At 46.1% G+C, this 20,699-nt stretch overlaps 1 protein-coding gene across 1 annotated transcript; it reads right to left on the reverse strand.

The window, feature by feature from the left end:
• Positions 1–1,728: 1,728 nt before the first annotated feature.
• Positions 1,729–19,757, reverse strand: LOC134650799 (specificity protein transcription factor 3-like). The gene is made up of 13 exons (XM_063505733.1): positions 19,714–19,757; positions 18,576–18,714; positions 16,461–16,572; positions 15,403–15,507; positions 13,099–13,179; positions 12,630–12,724; positions 12,216–12,359; positions 10,855–10,950; positions 9,723–9,861; positions 4,973–5,201; positions 4,116–4,282; positions 3,428–3,606; positions 1,729–1,875 (listed from the first exon to the last, which is right to left on the reverse strand). Exons 1-13 carry the CDS (start codon positions 19,755–19,757, stop codon positions 1,729–1,731), a joined length of 1,677 nt encoding a protein of 558 aa, XP_063361803.1.
• Positions 19,758–20,699: the final 942 nt, after the last annotated feature.

Here is a 20,699-nt window from a genome sequence, read left to right on the forward strand (position 1 = left end):
ACCGTTCCATTATGTTCGGGGGGTTGGCTCAGTGCCTGTGGTTAAGGTCGACCGTTCCATTATGTTCGGGGGGTTGGCTCAGTGCCTGTGGTTAAGGTCGACCGTTCCATTATGTTCGGGGGGTTGGCTCAGTGCCTGTGGTTAAGGTCGACCGTTCCATTATGTTCGGGGGGTTGGCTCAGTGCCTGTTGTGTACGCTCGACCGTCCATTATGTTCGGGGGGTTGGCTCAGTGCCTGTGGTTAAGGTCGACCGTTCCATTATGTTCGGGGGGTTGGCTCAGTGCCTGTTGTGTACGCTCGACCGTCCATTATGTTCAGGGGGTTGGCTCAGTGCCTGTGGTTAAGGTCGACCGTTCCATTATGTTCGGGGGGTTGGCTCAGTGCCTGTTGTGTACGCTCGACCGTCCATTATGTTCGGGGGGTTGGCTCAGTGCCTGTGGTTAAGGTCGACCGTTCCATTATGTTCGGGGGGTTGGCTCAGTGCCTGTTGTGTACGCTCGACCGTCCATTATGTTCGGGGGGTTGGCTCAGTGCCTGTGGTTAAGGTCGACCGTTCCATTATGTTCGGGGGGTTGGCTCAGTACCTGTTGTGTACGCTCGACCGTCCATTATGTTCGGGGGGTTGGCTCAGTGCCTGTGGTTAAGGTCGACCGTTCCATTATGTTCGGGGGGTTGGCTCAGTGCCTGTTGTGTACGCTCGACCGTTCCATTATGTTCGGGGGGTTGGCTCAGTGCCTGTGGTTAAGGTCGACCGTCCCATTATGTTCGGGGGGTTGGCTCAGTACCTGTTGTGTACGCTCGACCGTCCATTATGTTCGGGGGGTTGGCTCAGTGCCTGTGGTTAAGGTCGACCGTTCCATTATGTTCGGGGGGTTGGCTCTGTGCCTGTTGTGTACGCTCGCCCGTTCCATTATGTTCCGGTGGTTGCCTCAATTATCATCAGATAGTTGTCATGGTTACCCTGTTGGTGTTGGTCATTACTATATTCTGTTGTGTCCGCTCACCTAGACCATGATGTTCGGGTAGTTGCCTCGGTTAGTACGCTCGACTACTGCATTATGTTGGGGTTTGCCTCAGTAGTGTGGTGGGTGTTACCCACAGACAAGACATCCTCTAGACTGAGCATAGTAACGCTACCCCCTTTACCACTCATACGGTAGTTTTACTCCATCTTCGAGTCAATCCCGTGCCGTGATTGGTCCGTGTCTTTGAACGGACCAATCACGGCACGGGATTCGCTCACCTCGTCCCCCCGCACCCCCGTATTTTTGGCAGCATCGGTTTCATGAAATAATTGGTCTAAACTCAGTCTAGAGGATTCCTAGTCTATGGTGTTACTCTGTTGGTGTTGGTCATTACTATAGTCTATTGCGTACGCTCACTTACACCATATGTTCGGGTAGTTGCCTCGGTTAGTACGCTCGACTATTCCATTATGATGGGGGTTGCCTCAGTAGGGGGTGGGTTGGTGTTGGTCATTATTGTAGTCTATTACGTACGCTCACCTTCACCATTATGTTCGGGTAGTTGCCTCGGTTAGTACGTTCGACTACTGCATTATATTGGGGGTTGCATCAGTAGTGTGGCGGGTGTTACCCTGTTGATGTTGGTCATTACTATAGTCTATTACGTACGCTCACCTACACCGTTATGTTCGGGTAGTTGGCTCAGTACGCTCGCCTGCTCCATTATGTCGGGGGTGGTGGGTGTTACCCGGCGGGGTGCGGTCACGAGTGCGCGTGCGCCTGTGCGAGCAGCGCGTCGAGCTGCGCCTGCGCGGCGTGCGTGTCGGCGGCCGCCTGCGCCTGCAGCGACGACACCACGTGCTGCGGGATGTTGATCTGCACCGGCTGCATGTTCGAGCTCGTTGGCACCTGACAACACAGATATACTTGGTCAACCAGATCTTGACAGTAGAAAAAGGCAGCAAATTTGAAAAATGTAGCCGCGAAGGGATATCGTCCCATAGAAAATTTGAATTTCGCGCCTTTTTTTACTGACAAGATTTGGTTGACCAGCATATTTTCAATTGAAACATAATTAAAATTAATCATAATCACTATGAAACTCGTTGCACATAAAACAGATTAGGATTTGTCTACAATTACGTTGTTCGTCCACACTTACAAAATCGCATTGTGTACAAGATTTAATCAACCAATTTAAGATTCACTTTTTATTATTAGAAAGAAATTTTATTATTATGTAAGTTTTATCAGGTCATGTTATGTGGATAGAATGGATAGGACATGAAATACGAAAGCAATTTTATTTCCAATCTAGTAGAATTGAACAAAAAATCATTTCTAGTGAAAATGGTATTACGAATACTAAACGAACAATAATAAAACCTTGAAGGCAATACGAACGAAACATTTTAATACAGCTATAGCCATAAAAAATTGTAGAATACATACATGCATGCCCTAACTATATTGTGGTCCCTGTGTAGTGCATATTCCAAAATGCTAGACCTGCCAAATTAGGTAATCAATAATATATTTTTTAATAGGATGAAAATACATAATGAGGATGATAATGGAAATATGCGTATTCAGAGAATGGAGGATTTCTTAACATTGAAAGTAAATATGAAAAGCTGACGAACATAAGACCGCATATTTTGTCATTTTATAAAACAAAGTATTAATTTTGGTAATGATGATAAAACTGACTTTATTATTTATTTTACATTTACATATAATTCTAGATAAAATTACATTGGTCAAAGTTTACTAATCTCGAAATAATGAATTAATGATTGTGCAATAGTTGTTAATAAAATAAAATTTAAATAATCTCTTTCATGAAGTCAGCAGAATAACATGGTTGGTCTAGAAGTAAACATTTAAGTTTTTTATTGAATATTGAATCGCTTTCTGTAAATTTAATGTCATTAGGAATTTTGTTGTATATTTTAGGCCCGATAACACTGAGACTTTCGGGCCTTCGCGATTCGTTGAGTAGGAGCGACTAGCATGGGCAATCTGCGGCTGTTTGTGCCGCGGGTACAGGTTTTTATGTATGGTTCAAGGTTTGCTCTAACGTTTTGCATGTAAAGTGTCATTTTACATAGCAAGTTCCATAGAATGACACTTTAGTCATAGAGAAATATAGTAAGACAAGAGTGCTCACTCCATACATCAGTTCAGACTATTAATTTCAGTGTCTACATCTAGCTTCGAGTAGCGGAACTATCAGTACTGCTACTTGACAATAGATGTAGCACCGACCGGCTGCTTATCTTATCTCAATAGCATAAGACTTTCCGGTCGGTGCCACATCTATTGTCAAGTAGCAGTACTGATAGTTCCGCTACTCGATGCTAGATACTAATAGTCTTTTTGGTACTAAAACTGATTGCTTGAAACTGAGTGAGCACTCTATGTATTTTTTCTCTATGCTTTAGTTGAGATATGTACTCACGTGTATGGTGATCTCGGGCAGGATGGTGTTGTTGCTGGGGGAGGGGGAGGGGCAGGACGCGGGGGTGGGGGTGGAGGAGGCGGAGACTCCCCCCCCTCCCCCCTCGGCCGCGTCGTCGCGCGCGCGCTTGCTCTCGTGCGAGCGCATGTGCTTGCGCAGGTGGTCCTTGCGGTAGAAACCTGAGAAACACAAGTATCCTCACCGACATTTACAACAGTATACAAATAGAATTAAAGGAGTATTAAAAAAAACTATTCGTGGTTAGCTAGCTGTAAGCAATTATTACTCGACATCCTTTTGCGTGCACGACCACAGATTAGATATAGCCAAAAGGGATACGCCATACATTAGAAACGGATAGCATGATTCGTCCCTGAATCGCTGTCAAACTTCGGTTTTGTAGGAAGTGTCCCGTCTCTATGGTAGTACTATTATTTATTCTGTGCCCAAGTCTAAAAGCAAAATGAAAAAAAACCGGACAAGTGCGAGTCGGACTCGCCCACCGAGGGTTTCGTACTTTTTAATATTTGCTATTATAGCGGTAACAGACAACATCTGTGAAAATTTCAACTGTAACTATCACGGTTCATGAGATACAGCGTGATGACAGACAGACAAACGGACGGACAGCGGAGTCTTATGGTCCCGTTTTTACCCTTTGGGTACAGAACCATAAAAATGAGCATACCTTTTCCACACTCGGGGCAGACCTCGGTCTTGACCCCGGAGTGTATGACGGTGTGCAGGTTGAGGTGCTCGCGCCGCTTGAAGCCCTTGCGGCACACGCCGCACACGTACGGCCGCTCCGGGTTGTGACCCAATTTATGCCGCTCCAAGTGCTCCTTGCGTTTCAAACTATTATCAAGAAAAAACAGAAACTAAAACAAGGAAATCGGTAACACATTTGACGCAGTCTTTCTAATAAGTCGAAGGAGTTAATGAGTCATTCTAGTGAAAGAAAACATCGTGAGAAATCCAGGCTAATCACCATGAGGTCTAGTTTTCAATGCCTAGAAGATAGTGACTCGGAACAGAGATTGAATGTGTGTTGGCGATAATTAAAGTTAACAAAGGATCGTTCCGTTCATAAGAATCGCGGACCACTAGGCAACTCCAGGGGCCTACTGTATAATAAAATAAAGTGTATTCATCCTTACTTGTCCTATCATGTAAACAAACACTGCTCGAAGACATTATCACATTTTTCTCAATACTCATCACTTAAAATGTTGTTGTATACTTAAAGAAACTAACAAAGTATTGAAATCAACCAATTAACCACCGAAAAATATAATTTCTAATAAGATTTTCATCAAAAATCGCAGTAACGAACGGATCACCTCAAAAACATCTGACATTACGATGTCTACATTTTCTATGGATTTGACGTTTGTTTGTTTACATGATAAGACACGTAATGATGAATACACTTTACAAGCTAATACTATTAGTGATTTTACATACAAAATCACTAATAGTATTAGCTTGTATTTTATTATGCAACAGGCCCCTGACGTTGTCAATGTCAGAAGTAGCCCAACTCACCCGGCCCCACAGATGCCGCAGATGAACCGCCTCTCGATCTCGTGCACGGAGAGATGCATCTCGAGCTGCTCCTTCTCTGGGTAGGCCATCTGGCACTGCGGGCAGCAGTAGATGGGCGAGCCGTCGGCCGCGTTGGCGATCACCACCTGCCCCGGCTTGGGCCGAGCTGGTTTCGGAGTTTTCTTTTTGTACTTCTTTTTTTTCTTCGGCTGTATTCTTAGGGAGCCGTCTGGAAAGATAACAAATAATTTAAAGGAAACCGAAGTACAAATTGGTCATGGATGGATCAACTATTTCTTGTTGTTATTCTGTCCAAGAGACAATAGTAGCATAGTTTGTTAGAAGACATTGTACACCACCTTCTTCTGACACACTTGGTAGACGACCCTCAATAGTTCATAAGTATCACAAAAAATGTTGTTAGGTGAATTTAAATGCCTAAAAATCAGGTTTTAAAGAGTGACCCAGGAGAACGTAACCATGGCAACGAGTGAAGAAAAAGTTTATTCACTCTCATATGATATGATGTATAGCGGAGATTTTACCGAGACCGGACAGAATCGCGCCCGTTTTCTAGAGATAAGCAGTTATAACGATCACGGCGCGCTCATTCTTGCAATCAGCTGGTTGGTGCTGGAGCTGCTGAGGGTATACCTTCTCCGACCACGGCCTCGGCCATGGGTTCCTTGTCCTGGTCCATGGGCAGCACCTCGATCTCCACGGCGAGTTCCTTCTTGCAATCTGCTGGTTGGTGCTGGAGCTGCTGAGGGTATACCTTCTCCGACCACGGCCTCGGCCATGGGTTCCTTGTCCTGGTCCATGGGCAGCACCTCGATCTGCACGGCGGGCTCCTTGCTGTCTGCTGGTTGGTGCTGGAGCTGCTGAGGGTATACCTTCTCCGACCACGGCCTCGGCCATGGGTTCCTTGTCCTGGTCCATGGGCAGCACCTCGATCTGCACGGCGGGCTCCTTGCTGTCTGCTGGTTGGTGCTGGTGCTGCTGAGGGTATACCTTCTCCGACCACGGCCTCGGCCATGGGTTCCTTGTCCTGGTCCATGGGCAGCACCTCGATCTGCACGGCGGGCTCCTTGCTGTCTGCTGGTTGGTGCTGGAGCTGCTGAGGGTATACCTTCTCCGACCACGGCCTCGGCCATGGGTTCCTTGTCCTGGTCCATGGGCAGCACCTCGATCTGCACGGCGGGCTCCTTGCTGTCTGCTGGTTGGTGCTGGAGCTGCTGAGGGTATACCTTCTCCGACCACGGCCTCGGCCATGGGTTCCTTGTCCTGGTCCATGGGCAGCACCTCGATCTGCACGGCGGACTCCTTCTTGCAATCTGCTGGTTGATGCTGGTGCTGCTGAGGGTATACCTTCTCCGACCACGGCCTCGGCCATGGGTTCCTTGTCCTGGTCCATGGGCAGCACCTCGATCTGCACGGCGGACTCCTTCTTGCAATCTGCTGGTTGATGCTGGTGCTGCTGAGGGTATAACTTCTCCGACCACGGCCTCGGCCATGGGTTCCTTGTCCTGGTCCATGGGCAGCACCTCGATCTGCACGGCGGACTCCTTCTTGCAATCTGCTGGTTGATGCTGGTGCTGCTGAGGGTATACCTTCTCCGACCACGGCCTCGGCCATGGGTTCCTTGTCCTGGTCCATGGGCAGCACCTCGATCTGCACGGCGGACTCCTTCTTGCAATCTGCTGGTTGATGCTGGTGCTGCTGAGGGTATACCTTCTCCGACCACGGCCTCGGCCATGGGTTCCTTGTCCTGGTCCATGGGCAGCACCTCGATCTGCACGGCGGACTCCTTCTTGCAATCTGCTGGTTGATGCTGGTGCTGCTGAGGGTATACCTTCTCCGACCACGGCCTCGGCCATGGGTTCCTTGTCCTGGTCCATGGGCAGCACCTCGATCTGCACGGCGGACTCCTTCTTGCAATCTGCTGGTTGATGCTGGTGCTGCTGAGGGTATACCTTCTCCGACCACGGCCTCGGCCATGGGTTCCTTGTCCTGGTCCATGGGCAGCACCTCGATCTCCACGGCGAGTTCCTTCTTGCAATCTGCTGGTTGGTGCTGGAGCTGCTGAGGGTATACCTTCTCCGACCACGGCCTCGGCCATGGGTTCCTTGTCCTGGTCCATGGGCAGCACCTCGATCTGCACGGCGGGCTCCTTGCTGTCTGCTGGTTGGTGCTGGAGCTGCTGAGGGTATACCTTCTCCGACCACGGCCTCGGCCATGGGTTCCTTGTCCTGGTCCATGGGCAGCACCTCGATCTGCACGGCGGGCTCCTTGCTGTCTGCTGGTTGGTGCTGGTGCTGCTGAGGGTATACCTTCTCCGACCACGGCCTCGGCCATGGGTTCCTTGTCCTGGTCCATGGGCAGCACCTCGATCTGCACGGCGGGCTCCTTGCTGTCTGCTGGTTGGTGCTGGAGCTGCTGAGGGTATACCTTCTCCGACCACGGCCTCGGCCATGGGTTCCTTGTCCTGGTCCATGGGCAGCACCTCGATCTGCACGGCGGGCTCCTTGCTGTCTGCTGGTTGGTGCTGGAGCTGCTGAGGGTATACCTTCTCCGACCACGGCCTCGGCCATGGGTTCCTTGTCCTGGTCCATGGGCAGCACCTCGATCTGCACGGCGGGCTCCTTCTTGCAATCTGCTGGTTGATGCTGGTGCTGCTGAGGGTATACCTTCTCCGACCACGGCCTCGGCCATGGGTTCCTTGTCCTGGTCCATGGGCAGCACCTCGATCTGCACGGCGGACTCCTTCTTGCAATCTGCTGGTTGATGCTGGTGCTGCTGAGGGTATAACTTCTCCGACCACGGCCTCGGCCATGGGTTCCTTGTCCTGGTCCATGGGCAGCACCTCGATCTGCACGGCGGACTCCTTCTTGCAATCTGCTGGTTGATGCTGGTGCTGCTGAGGGTATACCTTCTCCGACCACGGCCTCGGCCATGGGTTCCTTGTCCTGGTCCATGGGCAGCACCTCGATCTGCACGGCGGACTCCTTCTTGCAATCTGCTGGTTGATGCTGGTGCTGCTGAGGGTATACCTTCTCCGACCACGGCCTCGGCCATGGGTTCCTTGTCCTGGTCCATGGGCAGCACCTCGATCTGCACGGCGGACTCCTTCTTGCAATCTGCTGGTTGATGCTGGTGCTGCTGAGGGTATACCTTCTCCGACCACGGCCTCGGCCATGGGTTCCTTGTCCTGGTCCATGGGCAGCACCTCGATCTGCACGGCGGACTCCTTCTTGCAATCTGCTGGTTGATGCTGGTGCTGCTGAGGGTATACCTTCTCCGACCACGGCCTCGGCCATGGGTTCCTTGTCCTGGTCCATGGGCAGCACCTCGATCTCCACGGCGAGTTCCTTCTTGCAATCTGCTGGTTGGTGCTGGAGCTGCTGAGGGTATACCTTCTCCGACCACGGCCTCGGCCATGGGTTCCTTGTCCTGGTCCATGGGCAGCACCTCGATCTGCAAGGCGGGCTCCTTGCTGTCTGCTGGTTGGTGCTGGTGCTGCTGAGGGTATACCTTCTCCGACCACGGCCTCGGCCATGGGTTCCTTGTCCTGGTCCATGGGCAGCACCTCGATCTGCACGGCGGGCTCCTTGCTGTCTGCTGGTTGGTGCTGGAGCTGCTGAGGGTATACCTTCTCCGACCACGGCCTCGGCCATGGGTTCCTTGTCCTGGTCCATGGGCAGCACCTCGATCTGCACGGCGGACTCCTTCTTGCAATCTGCTGGTTGATGCTGGTGCTGCTGAGGGTATACCTTCTCCGACCACGGCCTCGGCCATGGGTTCCTTGTCCTGGTCCATGGGCAGCACCTCGATCTGCACGGCGGACTCCTTCTTGCAATCTGCTGGTTGATGCTGGTGCTGCTGAGGGTATAACTTCTCCGACCACGGCCTCGGCCATGGGTTCCTTGTCCTGGTCCATGGGCAGCACCTCGATCTGCACGGCGGACTCCTTCTTGCAATCTGCTGGTTGATGCTGGTGCTGCTGAGGGTATACCTTCTCCGACCACGGCCTCGGCCATGGGTTCCTTGTCCTGGTCCATGGGCAGCACCTCGATCTGCACGGCGGACTCCTTCTTGCAATCTGCTGGTTGATGCTGGTGCTGCTGAGGGTATACCTTCTCCGACCACGGCCTCGGCCATGGGTTCCTTGTCCTGGTCCATGGGCAGCACCTCGATCTGCACGGCGGACTCCTTCTTGCAATCTGCTGGTTGATGCTGGTGCTGCTGAGGGTATACCTTCTCCGACCACGGCCTCGGCCATGGGTTCCTTGTCCTGGTCCATGGGCAGCACCTCGATCTGCACGGCGGACTCCTTCTTGCAATCTGCTGGTTGATGCTGGTGCTGCTGAGGGTATACCTTCTCCGACCACGGCCTCGGCCATGGGTTCCTTGTCCTGGTCCATGGGCAGCACCTCGATCTCCACGGTGGGTTCCTTGCTGTCTGCTGGTTGGTGCTGGAGCTGCTGAGGGTATACCTTCTCCGACCACGGCCTCGGCCATGGGTTCCTTGTCCTGGTCCATGGGCAGCACCTCGATCTCCACGGTGGGTTCCTTGTGCACGGCGGACTCCTTGCAATCTGCTGGTTGATGCTGGTGCTGCTGAGGGTATACCTTCTCCGACCACGGCCTCGGCCATGGGTTCCTTGTCCTGGTCCATGGGCAGCACCTCGATCTGCACGGCGGACTCCTTCTTGCAATCTGCTGGTCGGTGCTGGAGCAGCTGAGGGTATACCTTCTCCGACCACGGCCTCGGCCATGGGTTCCTTGTCCTGGTCCATGGGCAGCACCTCAATATCCACGGCGGGCTCCTTCTTGCTGTCCGAGGGGTTGATCCGGAGGAACTGCTGCAGGGACACAGGCAGAGTTGGTTGCTGCAAATTAAAACAGGGGTAAGAAAATAGAAAACCGACTCAGATTGAAACTACCCTACACATAAAGTTTTAAGTCATAATGTATTGTTTGTCATATTATCATTAGTCCTAAAACTGAAACCGTTAACTTTTCAGGATTTTGGTAAGGATATCCTATAGATAGGTTACGTTAGGTTTGTTTTATGGCAATCCTGAAAAGTTACGCGTTTCTAAACCAAATAAATTATGACTTACGAAAATGCGGACAAATAAAACGTTATGACTTAAAACTTTTTGGGAAACAATAGAAATCCACCGTGATTACCTTTTGTATTGTTTTCGAGCTCCCAGACACAATACAAAAGGTAATCACGGTTCATATACCGGTCGATATAAGTCTAGTGAAACTAACCGTGAACAAACCAGTAACGAGAGTATGTGTAGTTATAGAGAAATATAGTAAGACAAGAGTGCTCACTCCATACATCAGTTAGACTATTAATTTCAGTGTCTACATCTAGCATCGAGTAGCGGAACCATCAGTACTGCTACTTGACAATAGATGTAGCACCAACCGGAAAGTCTTATCTCAACAGCATAAGACTTTCCGGTCGGTGCTACATCTATTGTCAAGTAGCAGTACTGATAGTTCCGCTACTCGATGCTAAATGCTAATAGTCTTTTCGGGACTAAAACTGATGTATGGAGTGAGCAATCTATGTATTTTTTTCTCTATGGTGCAGTACAAACGGCAACACTACTTTTATTAAATTTTACTTTTGTACCTACTCATTTCTATGTTATTTTCTTTGTTAGTGTAATAATTCTTTTTTTTCCTTTTCTTCTGTTATGATGATTGTGTGTAAATTTATACTGTGTGTCATTGCAGCTGTCAAATAAATGCTTTATCTATCTATCTAACACTTTTAACTGTACATCGGTGGACCTTATAACAAAAGGCATAAGGTCCCCCGGTGTCCAGTGAACAGTGCGGGCGGTACATGTACGCGTTACCTGCGGCTGGAACTGGTTGAAGTACTTGATGAGGTCCTGCTGCGTGCTGCTGATCTGCCACTGCATGGTCTCGCTCGACTCCGTGCCCTGCGAGCTCTCCTGACAAAACACGTTACATTTATAATTATGTTTGTTGAACAGAACACCCGAATTTAAAGATGAGGTGTATTCAAAGAATCTGTGAAGTAACAGCTGAGGATTCGGAAGCTTCGAACTTTGCCAGCTTACAAAAATAGAATTATTTCATGCTCATGGAGTTCAAAACTAAAATATCACCAACAATAACTCAATTAACATGTGCAAATATGTATTATATTTTTGCATTCAAGTTATGATCTATATCATCTATATCCATATCAAACTGCTTGTTGTTAATCGAACTGAGATTCTGTCAATCTGTAATCAACCTGTCGCTGCGGGGTGAAATAATTCGAGGCGGGGGTGAAGCGCGCAGGGATGAACTATTATTACTTATTGTTTATTATCACAACTGTCACTAGTAAAACGATGACGTGAGTTTCATTCGAGTTCGAGTTCGTCACCAACATCGTCATCAAGGGATGACGATGTTGGTGACGGCCTGATTGTTGTTGGTGATGGTGTTGTTGTTGTTGTTATATCTGCTCGTATAAAGCGCAACTCACGTCATCGTTGGCGTTGTCGTCGCACTCCTCCTTGATGACGATGTTGGTGACGGCCTGGTTGTTGTTGGTGATGGTGTTGTTGTTATTATATCTGCTCGTATAAAGCGCAACTCACGTCATCGTTGGCGTTGTCGTCGCACTCCTCCTTGATGACGATGTTGGTGACGGCCTGATTGTTGTTGGTGATGGTGTTGTTGTTGTTGTAATATCTGCTGTAATGGCATAAAGCGCAACTCACGTCATCGTTGGCGTTGTCGTCGCACTCCTCCTTGATGACGATGTTGGTGACGGCCTGATTGTTGTTGGTGATGGTGTAGTTGTTGTTGTAATATCTGCTGTAATGGCATAAAGCGCAACTCACGTCATCGTTGGCGTTGTCGTCGCACTCCTCCTTGATGACGATGTTGGTGACGGCCTGGTTGTTGTTGGTGATGGTGTTGTTGTTGTTATATCTGCTCGTATAAAGCGCAACTCACGTCATCGTTGGCGTTGTCGTCGCACTCCTCGTTGATGACGATGTTGGTGACGGCCTGATTGTTGTTGGTGATGGTGTTGTTGTTGTTGTTATATCTGCTCGTATAAAGCGCAACTCACGTCATCGTTGGCGTTGTCGTCGCACTCCACCTTGATGACGATGTTGGTGACGGCCTGATTGTTGTTGGTGATGGTGTTGTTGTTGTTGTAATATCTGCTGTAATGGCATAAAGCGCAACTCACGTCATCGTTGGCGTTGTCGTCGCACTCCTCCTTGATGACGATGTTGGTGACGGCCTGGTTGTTGTTGGTGATGGTGTTGTTGTTGTTCAGTTTGGTGTCCTCGGGGCCGTTGATCACTATCTGCTGGTTTGGTGTTATGAACACCTGCAAAATTAATAATAATAAATAGGTTAATAAATAAGATCTTTATTGCTTTAAACCTTACATTACATTTCACATTGTAAAATGTATTAACAATATGATATTATCAGTAAAAAAATAATATATTTCATTATAGTCTAGAGAGAGATATTATATTCCGATACTAATTAATCTGTCAGCTCCCACGGCTCATATATGAGCCAGAACGCTTATGGTGACGTCATATATGGATTCGACAGGTTAATCAGTAAAAGGTTTAAATATTTCAACTACCTGGTGCTGGATGGTCTGCTGGATCTGCTCCTTGTTGTCCTGCATCTGCTGGACCAGCTGCATGTCCTGCGGGAGCGCCGCTAGCACCTGCAGCCCTGTCCAAAACCATCACACTATTACCATTACACTATTTATTACTTCAATTACTTGCATGAATTACGAGCAATTTACACGGAATGTATGACATCTATCTGTAATAGCCAGCAAAATTTTGGCAGTTAAATGAGTACCACACATACTAAAATCAAAGTTGATTGCAATCCTCATGAACGCCTGTTATGAGGATTGGGGCCAGACATATTGAGAGTAAGGGCTGATTTAGACGGCGCGCGAACTCGTATGCGATTTTAGTTACATTGCGGACTGTTGGTTACGTCCAATTCAACCGACCAATCAAAACCCGCAATGTAATGAAACTCGCATGCGAGTTCTTGCATCGTCTAAATGAGCGCTCAGAGTGTTGGCTCACCTTCAGGCAGCGTGTTGCCGAGCACCTGTATGCCGGTGTCGCTGTTGTCCGGCGAGTACGCCACCGTCAGCACCGCGCCGCCTTCAACCAACACAAACCAATCATGCGACACCAAGCATTACCAATCACTACATAGTATAAAACAACGTCGCTTCCCGCTCTCTGTCCCTATGTATGCTTAGATCTTTAAAACTACGCAACGGATTATGATGCAGTTTTTTAGGGTTCCGTACCCAAAGGGTAAAAACGGGACCCTATTACTAAGACTCCGCTGTCCGTCCGTCCGTCCGTCCGTCCGTCTGTCACCAGGCTGTATCTCACGAACCGTGATAGCTAGACAGTTGAAATTTTCACAGATGATGTATTTCTGTTGCCGCTATAACAACAAATACTAAAAACAGAATAAAATAAAGATTTAAGTGGGGCTCCCATACAACAAACGTGATTTTTGACCGAAGTTAAGCAACGTCGGGCGGGGTCAGTACTTGGATGGGTGACCGTTTTTTTGCTTGTTTTGCTCTATTTTTTGTTCGCTCCGTGCGCGAGTTCGACTCGCACTTGGCCGGTTTTTTTTAATAGAGTGATTCAAGAGGAAGGTTTATGTATAATTTGTTAACCCGTGCGAAGCCGGGGCGGGTCGCTAGTAGATCATAAAGGCGAACTTTATTCACGATTCACCACACACTGAGTTTTGTGAACTATCTGAAAGGCGGCGGGCTCACCTCAGATATATTGGAGCAGCCAAGTTGTTCACAAAAATCTTAACAGTCTCCATTATCAGGACGATAAAATGCATGTCCAGCTAGCTAAGCGCCTTGGCCTGTCCAGTAGCACAGAATAAATAATAGTACTAAGTACAGAAGACTCACTCTCTAACAAAACGCGTCTGTTACGATCAGCACAGATATGGCCGCTAGGTGGCGACAGCGCCACGCGCGGCTTATGGCTTTCCCCAAAATTGGGGCCGAACGGATGTACTTTTAGCTACCTGTAGCAAAGCGACGAAATCGCGGAGTGAGACACGCCTGCCAGTAGCTACTTTCGTATTTAAACACAGCGCCGTATAACGTAAATACTGCAATATGAAATGTGCGAAGTGCATGGAAAAAATGTGAATTTTCGTAGGCGGAGGGAATTTTATGCACGCAGACTATAGATAACTAACCAACTCTACAGTAACTCTACAGTAAGAGAGTAGAGTAGTCTCTCTATAAGTCTAGTGCAACTCTACAGTATTTTCTTCAATACATAGTTTTTGCTTGAAATAAAAAAAATGGTGCCTGCATGCAATAGTAAACTAGTACCTAGTAATGAAATAAACAACTGTCATCCGTGTATAATCATTGCATAATAAATTGTGCATCAAACCACGGAAATTTCTAAAGTTAGGTACCTAAAGAACATAATGTACATTGTATGATTTTCTAATATTTTAAACAAGTAATTGTAGGTGGCTAAAACCAGTGCTACTAAACGCAAGTGGTCACAATCTCGCAATGTGCGGTGCTATTTTATGCAAACAATGCTATAGTCTCTTTAAACTTATTTAAGAAATAAGAATTCTGTGTCTTACAGAATTCTTAACTTTAAAGATAGCTAACGTTCGTATGTTCTTGTAAATTCAATAACCAGAAATAATTCAATACAAATTTTCATCTAGTACTGTTTTTATTAACGATAAATCGCGGTGCAAAAATTGAATTTAAGAAACTAGAAATCCTTTGAAATTACAGTGCTTGGTAAAAATGTGAGAAGATGCAAAATCATGTAAAACAAGCTCAGTTCGACTTACCAACGCAATAAGTAAGGTAAGTACTTACCTCTCAGAGCGACTATGGATATGGAAAAATGTTGAATTAGTGTGGACACCATTCTTACACAGTGGTATTTTAACCATATACCTAAGGATCTAAGTAATTGTAGAATTGTTGTTTGATTAAACAGTTTGATTGGTCAAAATACTACCGTCTGTCCAAGTCTCTATAGATATGGGCGTAGGTCTGGGCACAGAATAAATATTAGTACTACCGTACAGAAAGGAAACTTCCTACAATACCAAAGTTTGACAGCGATTCAGGGTCGAATCATGCTGTCCTTTTCTAATAATAAGATATAGTTTAGGGTCAAAATTCAAGGCATTATCTTATCTGTGGTCGTGCACGCAAAGGGACGTCAAGTTGTGCCAACCCTAATAATTGCTCGGAGCAATGCTGAGCCGAACGGAGCCGAGTTTCCCCGAGAGCGAAGAGTTTGCCCCTGGTTTGGGGAGTTATAACCTTATGACCGGTGTGAAACAGGCCTTACCTTGTTGGAAGCCCTGGATGGGGATCTGCATCTGGTACTTGGGCTGCTGCTGCTGCAGGATGTTGGGGCTCAGCACCTGGATCTGGACGGTTTGCTGCGGGTCGCCTGCACACAGACAAACATATCTATCCTAGTAAAAATTATATTCGACGTAGTTGCGTAGAATGATTATTGATTTCCGTGACAAAACCTCTCAAATTTCATCTAAATTGTTTTAGTTTAAGTGCAAAGAATTAATGCATACCAGATGGATAAAGTGAATTACTTTTGCATTTACAATTTTAGCAAGGATTCATGAATAGAAAGTGACGATACAGGGTGGATTATTGTAATGAGTTAGCTCGCCTCTGCCCTCGTGAACCTAAAAAACAATCGATTGAATTCTGCAGCATTTTGTTACACTTGGTCACAAAAGGTCACACCTTTTGTTAAATAATAAGCCCTTGCTACACGGTCGCCGACAAGCCTTCTAACCGTCTGTCCTTGGTCAGTTTTGGTCAAATTTTGTTGGAAACAACTGTCTACACGGTCCGTCCAGACCAAGGCCACGCGGTCTGAGGGGCTTGTCGGCGACCGTGTAGCAAGGGCTTTACATTGTAGATAATCCCAACCCCGCCTCTACAGACACCACGGCACATGGTGTATGGCGGACAAATCTGTCAATGTACGGTGGGGAATCAAACAGAACTGTGTTTGTATTAGAACAAATTAAATTATTTTCAGAAAATATTTTAATTTGATTTTATTTCAAGTAGACACACTACTATAATTATAAACTTTGAATAAATGTCATATACTAAGAAAAAGTGACCAAGGCCTCCAGTGCCCCAGGCTGGAATCGAACCAGCGTCCTCTGCTATCACGGCAGGTGCCTGAGCCATTCGGCCACTGGGCCACAGCGGCATAGGTCGAATTTTTCCAAGTATATGCACTTTTTACTGAAGGCTTATGGCGCCTGGCCTGGGGCACTGGAGGCCTTGGTCACTTTTTCTTAGTATATGACATTTATTCAAAGAACTGTGTTTGTCGGATTAGCGTTATCGCTTTAAGTAACTAACCCGGCTTGGCCCCGGGCAGCGTGATGGGCAGCGTGATGAGCTGCGGGCCGGCCTGCAGCCCGTCCGCGCGCACGTACTGCACGCCGCCGTCGTTGCCCACCATGCCCACCACCTGCAAACATATTACCAGCCCTTTAGTACTTATCCGCGCATACCAGGCTTCCAGCTGTAAAAATATGTGAGGTCGTGGAGCAGGCTAAATAATTTTAGTGTCCGACCGAAACATGTTTTTTTGCCGAAACCGAAACCGAAACCGAATGTTCGGCTTTGGCTCTAGTTTCGGCCGAAACCGAAACCGAAACCGAAACTTTTGTAGACTTGTTAAAATCGTTGATAAAATGTAATAAAACCACTTTTACACACATATTATGGGGCCGTCAATACCCAATGTCCTTGAAATTGATGTTACTTATTACTTAAGCAGTTTTTTATGAAAATTACTAGAGTTAGACCAAGATAATTCTGCAACGATTTTGATAAGTTGATAACACACGCAGTGCAAGTGTTATTTTAAACGTCAAAACTTCTATGAAATTATGACGTATAAATAACATTTGCACTAGTTGCACTGCGTATGCTATCAAAATCATTGCAGAATTTTCTTGGTCTAACTCTATTCATTCACCAGTCAAGCTAACATGTAGATACAGGGTCAACCAAAAACGCGAGCGCAGCGAGCGCGAAATTTTTTGTTAACAATATCGCAAGGCCGGGTACTGATCTTCACCTGGGCCGAAAAGTCCGAAGTGCCCCATTGAGGCGAACTTTCATGCGAAGTCAAAGCCCTAGCCGTGCTTAAGGCTTCAGGATAAGTAGTTGAGCACAGACTCCAACCAATGTCCATTAGATTCAAAAGCGAGACCGCAGGCCGAGCATGGCGCAGCGAGGCCAAAGGCTAAGCTGAAGTAGAGGACATGTGGAACACAAACCAATGGTAAATTGAGGTAAAAAGTGAGACTAGTTTTCTTATTATTATCTTGCCCAGGGCCCAGTAACATGCGACAGTGCTATCTCATTCACTTATGTATTGACAGCTTCTTAAGACTGCGTCAACCGTCCAGTGGCGCCCTCATTAGTGGAATTGTGTTTTATAATAAAACAATTAATGTCTGTACCTAATATACATGAATCAGTATATGTAGGTATTAATATTGTTGTCCTACTTATTCCCCAACTTTTGGTCTTTGTCCGAAGTACCATTTCGTAAGTTTCGGCCCGGCCGAAAGGTTCGGCCGTTTTTTGGCCGAAACCGAAACTACAGCCGAAACATGATTTTTTGGCCGAAACTGGCCGAAACCGAAACCGAAACCGAACCTTCGGTCGGACACTAAATAATTTGTTGGGATGACAGTCATATCAGTCATATGGTAAAAACTCTCGTAATTGATTACGTTGTACTTCGCTCAGGCACAGTCAGAAAGGAAGATATTAGCTCCTTCTGCTCTACCTGCTGTGTTGACGGTCATACCTTATAGCCGCGACTCGAGCAGGCGTGTCTCACTCCGCGATTTCGTCGCTTTGCTACAGGTAGCTAAAAGTACATCCGTTCGGCCCTAATTTTAGGGAAAGCCATAAGCCGCGCGTGGCGCTGTCGCCACCTAGCGGCCATATCTGTCTGTGCTGATCGTAACAGACGCGTTTTGTTAGAGAGTGAGTCTTCTGTACTTAGTACTATTATTTAATCTGTGACTCGAGTAAAAAGCTTCGATTTGTAGTAAACTAATATAATCTTCCCAAGATACTGGTTACAAGGGTGGTTCTTGCCAAAAGTAGTGATTATTGTATGTAGGCTGATGAAAGAGTGATTTTGCATAATTTTAAGAGTACAAAATGGTTTTAAATTTAGGGGGCGGATAGGGGCCTATGATGCCGAGATAAAATATATGTAGAGAGCTGTTCTTGGAGCTTTAGAAAAAGCCTCCGAATACTAGCCGACGGCTGCGTTTAGATACTGCTTAAGGAATATTTTTATATAAATAAAAATTGCGCTCGCAACATACCTCATAGACGGAGAAAGCTCACATTGACCTTAAGCAGAATAATATCAGAAATATTGACTTGTTAGTGACATGCTGTTTTGCTCCCAATATGCATAGCATATATCAAAGGACATACTTGTTGCAACGTGCTTCCATTGCTGGTGACATTCTGCTGTAGTTTAGTGACCGGCAGCTGCCCGGTGGTGGTCACATAATGTGTGCCCGCAGCACTCGCTGTGGAGAATGCTGCGAAATTCATCTCCGAGTCTTCCTCACTGAAATATTTAAGGATGATGGTTATTTCTAATGTTTACAGATAACAATTCTTATTTGGTTTCATATCCTAATACAGTCCAAGATGACTATTGCGAAAATTGAACTTTGAGACAAGGTAGTGTTCATCTCTCTCTTGTGGCATTTGAGCAATAGAGAGAGGGAGATAGGGACACTATAATAGACAATTTTCGTTTTTTTTTTATGTAATAGGAAGCAAACGAGCAGACAAAATTTAGGTGTTTGTTGCCATCAGAGCAACCAAGGTGCTCAAAAATATCTCAATATATTGACAATAGAGGTGTGTCTATATAGCTATTTGTGAGCACCCTGGCAATTAGTATATTCTTGGCAAGTGTTTATATTTTTATCTGTATCACGTTGAAGCATGTAAAAATAAATGATCTTGACTTGGCAAGAGCATATTATGTCATGCAGCTAATATTATTCAGTTTTTTAAGTATGTTATACCTAGTCTGTCCGCTTTTCTAAGATCAAGTATGTCATAGTAAAATAGTAAATGTATGGCAAACTTGATCTTAAAAATCGGACAGGTTATACATAGATAATTATGTATATATTACATTATTAGGATTTATTATTTAGTTCAATTATGTTGTGTAATGTTTAAAATATACCTATTCTAAATTACCATTTCACTTGATACTATAAAGTGTAACATATTTTATTATTAATATTCTTACTGAATGTTATAATTATGAATAATTGGGGTTTTCAAATTGCATAGGTAAATATTTGAATGGCCCTCTCATATGTGTATAATATTTAAGTGAAAGCAGGAAACATTCATGTAATGTAATATTTTAATCTGTGTATTTTTGATAATCTCAGTTCTGAAATACATTTTTATTAATAATTTCAATAATGATAAATTTTAATTAAAAATAAATCATTAAGAAAAACTTAGGTAATTACTGTAATTAGTGTTCCGTAATATCCATGATCATTGATCACTACAAAAAAAGTGAAAACATCAATACCAAGAAGCATCATCTCTGGTAGGCATGTTCTGCATGTCACACATATCGCCGTCGCCGCCGCGCGGGAAAAAACACTGTCCCACTTAAATCGATCCCCACGTCCCACTATCCCACCACTGGGGTCTGGACTGCTGGGATGGTAGGGCTACGGGCTACGGCATACCACTACCGGCCACCAAACGCGACACTACACTAAAATTTATTCAACAAGAGACGGAGAAAGTGGATTAAAGAAAGTTTAGTAGACAGGCGAGTTTGCTATACGCGGTACACTCTCGTACTGTGCGTGTGTCTAACATGATACTTACTTTCTCTTTACTGAACTTTCACAAGACATACAAGGTGTGTCTCCGGTTCAGTGAGTGCAAACTTGCTTGTTGGGTAACAAGACGCTATTATTAGTTTCATGCATGCGAAAATACGCATTTTTGATGCATTGCTAAACGTTTTTAGCGTAAACGCCTTTATTACTCAAAGCAAGGACTTAAAACTTTTTCAAACAATTAAGATTAGAAAGTTTTAAAATGGTCGAAGTCGAACGAACCTACATGGCAGTGTCAATGACCTCAATACAGAATTAAAACTACAGTTTTCAGAGTAACCGTAGGTTTGCGTAGATACCTATTATGCTTTGTTAGTTTTGGTAAACAAAACATTTTTGATGTTTATGCTTCTGATCAATCAGATAACAAAGATGACCGAATTGGGCAGCATCAAGACAAAGGACATGTAACAAAAATGGCCGGTCAAATAATTTTTAGTTACGCAATTAACGAATACAAAGTACAAGGATTTTAATAAAACTTTTTGAAGTTTTGATCATGGTCGTGTGCGGGCAGTTTGCAAGAGGTGATTCACCCCTTCCAACTCCTTGCCGCCGGGCGAGTGCCCACCACGCAAGCGACGCATCCCCACCAAGGTGCGGGATCCCCTCCATGTACCTCCGAACACCAAATCACTCCCGCTCCCGACTCCTTCCTCCACCG

This window comes from Cydia amplana, chromosome 9 (assembly GCF_948474715.1).
Source record: "Cydia amplana chromosome 9, ilCydAmpl1.1, whole genome shotgun sequence".
NCBI lineage: Eukaryota > Metazoa > Arthropoda > Insecta > Lepidoptera > Tortricidae > Cydia > Cydia amplana.